At 40.5% G+C, this 6,172-nt stretch overlaps 2 protein-coding genes across 3 annotated transcripts in view; both read right to left on the reverse strand.

Annotated features, from left to right (window-relative positions):
* Nucleotides 1-214: 214 nt before the first annotated feature.
* LOC118241682 (alpha-neurotoxin homolog 8-like) lies at nucleotides 215-1,057 on the reverse strand. The gene is made up of 3 exons (XM_035528025.1): nucleotides 972-1,057; nucleotides 635-745; nucleotides 215-416 (listed from the first exon to the last, which is right to left on the reverse strand). The coding sequence occupies exons 1-3, from the start codon at nucleotides 1,018-1,020 to the stop codon at nucleotides 316-318; spliced, it is 261 nt and encodes an 86-aa protein (XP_035383918.1). The 5' UTR covers nucleotides 1,021-1,057; the 3' UTR covers nucleotides 215-315.
* A 3,225-nt stretch (nucleotides 1,058-4,282) lies between these two features.
* The window catches only part of LOC113568233 (kinesin-1 heavy chain-like), a 14,215-nt gene continuing 12,325 nt past the window's right edge, over nucleotides 4,283-6,172 (reverse strand). For both annotated transcript variants that reach the window (XM_026996415.2, XM_026996414.2), the window contains exons 23-26: nucleotides 6,023-6,127; nucleotides 5,682-5,898; nucleotides 5,053-5,194; nucleotides 4,283-4,585 (exon numbers count right to left, since the gene is read on the reverse strand). In XM_026996415.2, coding sequence (XP_026852216.2) covers nucleotides 4,582-4,585; nucleotides 5,053-5,194; nucleotides 5,682-5,898; nucleotides 6,023-6,127 — 468 coding nt within the window. In that variant the 3' untranslated portion in view covers nucleotides 4,283-4,581. The remainder of the gene's footprint in view (nucleotides 4,586-5,052; nucleotides 5,195-5,681; nucleotides 5,899-6,022; nucleotides 6,128-6,172) is intronic.

Here is a 6,172-nt window from a genome sequence, read left to right on the forward strand (position 1 = left end):
CCAGTTACCATTATTTATTTAAATGTATTATTCCCTGTTATTTTACAATTAGTTGTAGTTTAATATTCTTTTTCATGCTGCAGTAAAAAGTTGTATTTTTCTCTTCTATCAAGTTTTATTATCCAGAACTTGTTCATTTAGTTATTCTTGCATTTCAGATAGGTATGCAATATAGCCAGCAGGATACAAAAAAACCCCAGCAGAAACACAGAAGTTGCATTCATGAGCACACCTTTATTACTAATTTGACATTTTTATCTTTGATTTGCCATATCCCCACTGCAGATCACACAAGCACTTTGCACTCCGTATGGCTTAATTGCAATGGTCTGTCTGACAGCATACAGCATTGATGCCAGGAGTTCTTGACAACAGCAGGCAGTCTGTCATTCTGCTGCATCTCCTGAAATAGTTGACTAAAGAGATGAAGAGAAAGGACAGATTAATAACTAGAATAAAGCTTCTATACACAATATGGAGTAATTACATTTAGAATGTGGAATTTGTCCCGACCATCTGAATTACAAACCCACAGATATGCTGGCATTAATGTCAGTTACTCATTACAGGTGTGTCCAGACAAACTGACATGGCTAAATGTTTTGACAAAGAGCTAAAAAAAAAAAAGGCATACAGGGATAATTGGTGAAGAGAGCAGAAATACAGGCATCATCGCCAAATGCGCATGTTTCAACAGTGTTGTAACATCCTTTATTAATACATCTGTTACATTTCAGGGTAGAACCTGCAAGACAGAGAAGAGTGGAGAACTGAGGAACAGCTGGGAGCAAAACTTTGCAGACATGGAAGACATTTCAAAAACCTGAATACTGATTTATGTGAGACGTGCCTGTGAGCTTTTGTGCATGTCAGTGTAATGTGCACATGCATAATAATTTCAGACTGCAAATAGAAGTGTATTGGGTTATGAGCGTGAAACTGAACTGAAGTGAAACCTCTAACATACTCACCACTCATCACCAGCAGGGCAACAACCAGAGTCACAAGCAGGGTCCTCATTATACTGCAGCATAAACAGGGAGGTTGTCTTTATGTACAAAGAATGATTCACAAATAAATATGTCTAAGGAACTAGCTCAGATTTATTCTGTAGCATAAGCAGGTTGGTAGTCATGTGAAATTATGACTTATAAATAAGTTTAAAGATCAAGTTCAGATTTAAATAATAAAACTTTAAAAAATTAAACTTTGTCCTTTTAAAAGATACAAAGATATAAAAGATATGTAATAAAACAGCTACATCAGTCAGAAGTCAGCCCAAGCTTTCATGGTGATCCTGTGCTGCTTGTAAAAGATCTCTAAATCCAATCTGGTCAACATTTGCAAGTATATGCCAAAAGGTCTTACCTTGAATTTGGATGCAGTGTAGTATGAATGCAGACTCTTGTCTCTGAGCTCTGGTTTTCTAGCTATTTGACTCACAGATAACTTCTGTTACTCTTATAAGATCTCCCATGCAGGTGCCCTCCTCCTGTCCCTAGAGTTGGTCATAGCGTTGCTATGCCAACATACCTGCTTGTTAGAGATTTTCTTTGATCAAATAAAAAATGGAAATTAATGATACTTTTTACTGTACTGCATTATGACAACAAAGACATTCCCATAGAAGAGTCCTGCTTTATTTTCTAACCTTACAGTTTGACAGTTGCAGTTTTCTTTTTAGACTTTTTTTTTTTTTAATATATATACCACAGCCTTCAAAAGTTCACCACAGTAAACAGTGATATTAATATCCAAATGAAATATGGCCCCTGTGTGGGATTAATTGATATTACTCATACTGATAATTAAACCAATAAATAAATTATATTGTTTTTACTTTTATTTTAATCTCACAAGCAAATCTTTCATGTTCAAATATAGCAACAATGTGAAGGTTATGCATACTAAGTTCCATGGAGAAGTGTGGCATTGTGCCAAGATACTTGCTAAGTTTGAGGACACTCAGTCTTGGAGTACATTAGACTTTGTTGAAGTGATTCATTAGTCATGAATGTTAAATTTGCAGTGAATAGAACCAAAGTGCTCATGATTTTAAACCATAGTTTTATACTTTTCATACTTGCCAAAGTCTATCAAAACCATCATGAAGACATCACACCATACCATACATTTGGTGCAGATAAGAAAAACAGAGCAGAGATGGAGTGCAGTTGGAGCATAGTTGTAGCAGAGATAAAGCAGAGTTGGAGCAGAGATTGAGCAGAGTTGAAGTAGAGTTGGAGGCTCTGCAGAGCACTGAGTGAGTGAGTTATGGTATTATCCAAAGCTCTTCTCCACTCACAGACTCTGCTTCTGACAGCAAATGGGAAGCATGTTCAGACTACCCCCTTAGAAAGAAGCATACAGACAACTGATGCAGCTCCAGAAATAGTTAACTAAGGAGATCAAGAATAAGGCATTTTAGATACAAAGTCAATGACCCTACCTGGTATTTTAAATTATTTTTGAAATAATTGATCGTTTCAGCTAGTAGTCCTCTGGTATGGCACTACAAGTGTGTTAAATAGGAACATACATGGCTAATCAATTGAATAAAAAGTTAGAGAAGACATACAGGGGCAGATAGTAAACAGCAGAGGTACAGTCATCTTATATATATTTATAAATGCACATATGTCAATGATAGTAGTGCATCTGCTAATAGCACTTGTGAGAACACAGTGGCTACATTTCAAGGCAGAACCTAAGAACACTACATTTATTAAAAAGTATGTTTAAAAAAATCAATTGAAAGTAGAAATGTGTGTTCTTACCAAAGCAGATGAAAAATGTAATGTGAAGGTAAATATTTATGAAAATATTTACATTCACATTAGATTATTTACCTTCACATTTTCTGAATAAAACATGCCTTGCAGTTGTCGTGTTTTTGCACTGCTTGTCTGTTCGGTGTACTGCACTGCTGTAGCAGGTCTTACACCATGGAAAACACCTTATAATGAATACTCAGTATATAGAGGATTGACAAACCAATCAGACTAAAGTTCTTTAAACTCCCAAATAACTGAACCGTGACGCAGTGAAATTAAGTTCCATCATTATTTAATCACACATACATGTAAATCATGCAGTCCCTCCAGAAAAAGGCATCATCCATTCCAACCCCCTCACTTTCTACTCCAATAAGAACTGCCCATGTGTGCCCTTTTTCTTTTGGAATGATCCAGTGCCTTTGTCCATTGGTGATTCCTCCTGCCAATGACTATGGAGTTACTATTACACAGTAATAAAAAGCAGCTAATCCCCACCCCCCACAACGTAATGCAAAAGATTGTGACCATTCCCATGATATTTGCAATTGGTAATCACGTAGAAGGAAGTAGCCGGTATAGCCGTGTATACCACTGAGGGCCATAAACAGGGGTGGCAAAACAAACACAGAAACCACAGCTAACTTTCACCATTAGCTACTAATCTCAAATATCATACAAGCAGAGATGGTAAATATTTATGCAAATCCTTAGTGAATATTCATGAAACGGTTTCAAATTATTAAAACATCAGCCCAATAATCAGAGTGCAAGCATGGAAGACTTGCCCACAGGAAGCCTTCTGGGAAAGTGATTGGTAACAAGAGGTGGGGTATGCTCAACTGTTAGACCAGTCTTAAAAAAGCATAAACAAACAAATGGAATAAAAGTTTATTTAATGTCTTACTGATCAGAATTTATAATTCTTTATTTGAATGACTACAGAGCAAACGGTCAATCCAGACAAACCTCTCCAGCCTCATCTCCTGAACAGTCCCTAAGCTTTAGTGATCTTGCTTCAAAATGAATGTTGTTGAAAGTCGTGTTGGACTATTGTCAGAATCACACTGTACTACTCTCCCTGTTCAAAATCAGTAAATTAATTTCTAACAAAATAAAAACAAATTGATCATCTGCTTCAAAATAACCATTAGCATCCTGCTCAGCATGTAACAGAACTGTAGTGGTACCCTAAACCTGAAACTGCCCCTGTAGATGCAGAGGTTCTCACTTCAGACGTTCTGCTACCCTGCAGGAACTGTAATGACCTTCACCTCCTTTCACATCACCTCTTACGTTCCAGGATCCAAGACTCTATTATTCAAGCGTCTACTGAACATAGCAGAGCTGTGTAGAGAGCAATCAAAGTTCTGTGACTGATTATGTTGGCTTTGTTTGCGTTTGGCCTAAGGAACTGCAGCGTGCGTCTGGCTCAGTGCGGCACAGGCTAGCTGAATGACAGACAGACACACACACACACACACACACACACACACACACACACACACACACACACACACACACACACACACACACACACACACACACACACACACACCGCCTGTCTCTGTTCACTCATACAGCTTGTGCATTACCTCTGAAGTATTTTTCTTTTTCTATGTTAATCTTAGTGTGTGTGTTTCAGAAAATAATTAGGTACTTGTTTTTGAAAAGAAAAAAATATGGGGAAGTGGATCTTTAACCCTCCCACATACACAGGTTGAAGGGATCATGTTAGTGGGATGAAAGGTATCCATGGTGATATCTGCACTTTGCATCCTCAGTGGTGAGTATGTAAGACCCATCTTCAGCTGTGTGGGGCAGAGAGAGGCAATTTTAACCCAACACAATCATGTTGTCCCTTCTCCCATTTATCTTCATCCTGGATTCATTTGTCTAGTTTTATTTATCTAATAAACATCTCCAGCATAAACTGGATTTCATTTATCTACATAACCTTTAAATGTTGCTGTAATCATCTCATGGAAGCACTTATTTATAATAGGACTTTTTTTCCCTTTAGCCCCAGCCTTTCACTCGTCCTCCTCTCCTAAATGCTCTCCTTACCTTTCCTCATCGTTCAGTCTGTTCAATCTTTGTTCTACGGGGTGTCTGATACATCACTGCCAAGCTGTCTAATCACACTACAGAGAAGTTGCACTTTGATGACATACACTGCATGCGTGGGAGCCATAGGCCAATGGCGTCTTCTCCCTCTCACAGTTACCGTGTGCTACCTCATTTACTTTACTTCTAGTTTCAGTCTTTCTTCACTAACCTCTTCTCCTGTTTGTTGGCCCCGCCCCCTCTGATAGCCACTGACTGGCTGTTGTGGAAAATGACCACGCCCCCTCCTCCACGGACTACATTAGGGTGTGTTGGAGAGACTACTGGGGGCTGTCCTGGACGAATGGGTTTGGCTAGAGAGAGAGAGAGGGAGGAGAGAGAGAGAGCGAGAGAGAGAAAGAGCGAGAGGGAGGGAGGGAGGAAAGAGAGAGATGGTAAAAAAACAAACAAAAAAGTAAACAAGAGAGTGACTGTATACAGCAGCATTTCTAAAACACAGTCAACACACACACAGTTATGACTGTGTGTGTGTGTGTGTGTGTGTGTGTGTGTGTACCGATCTGCGCGGACGCTCTGAGGTGGGCGTGTGTGTGTGTGTACCGATCTGTGCAGAGGCTCTGAGGTGTGCATGCACGTGTGTGTGTGTGTGTGTGTATACCGATCTGCGCAGATACTCTGAGGCGTGCATGCGTGTGCCAAACTGCGCGGATGCTCTGAGGCGGGCGGGTGTGTGTGTATGTGTGTGTGTGTGTGTGTGTGTGTGTGTGTGTGTGTATACACAGATCTGCGCGGATGCTCTGAGGCAGGCGAGTGTGGGCGTGCGTGTGTGTGTGTGTGTACCGATCTGCGCGGACGCTCTGAGGCGGGCGATGCTCTTGGCCCTGACAGCCTCTTTGATGCGTTCCACCTCCTGCTGGTAGCGTTTGCGGTCGTGAGCTGCGTTTTCTTTGGCGTCTCGGAGTGCCGACTCCAGTGCCTTCACACGCTCGGCCGTTGCACGCAGGCGCTTCTCCAGCTTTGGCAGCTCACAGCGCAGGTCCGCATTATCACGCACCAGCTACACACACACACAGACACACACAGACGCGCACAGACAGATAAAAAGAGAGATTAAAGAAAGGAAAAAGGTTCAGTGGAAAGTAGACATTTTAAAATGTTTTAAATTATTACACCCCCCTCACCTGTTTGTGGACCTTGGTAAGCTGTTCTAGATTGTTCTCCAGGAAAGAGATCTTCTGCTTTTGAGCTGCACTGCCGCCAGTGTCATCAGAGTCACTCTCTGCACTCTATACACACACATAGTTTCAAGAAGCACAACATGAAAGACAAAT

Source organism: Electrophorus electricus, chromosome 7, assembly GCF_013358815.1.
Source record: "Electrophorus electricus isolate fEleEle1 chromosome 7, fEleEle1.pri, whole genome shotgun sequence".
In the NCBI taxonomy this organism is placed as follows: domain Eukaryota; kingdom Metazoa; phylum Chordata; class Actinopteri; order Gymnotiformes; family Gymnotidae; genus Electrophorus; species Electrophorus electricus.

Excerpts from the sequence above, each read along its gene's own strand:
- LOC118241682 (XM_035528025.1), bottom strand. The coding sequence starts at position 1,020 with ATGAGGACCCTGCTTGTGACTCTGGTTGTTGCCCTGCTGGTGATGAGT. Across the intron at positions 746-971 it reads TGCCCTGCTGGTGATGAGTG|GTTCTACCCTGAAATGTAAC; the intron begins GTGAGTATGTTA and ends TCTGTCTTGCAG. Across the intron at positions 417-634 it reads TCTCTTCACCAATTATCCCT|TCAACTATTTCAGGAGATGC; the intron begins GTATGCCTTTTT and ends TCATCTCTTTAG.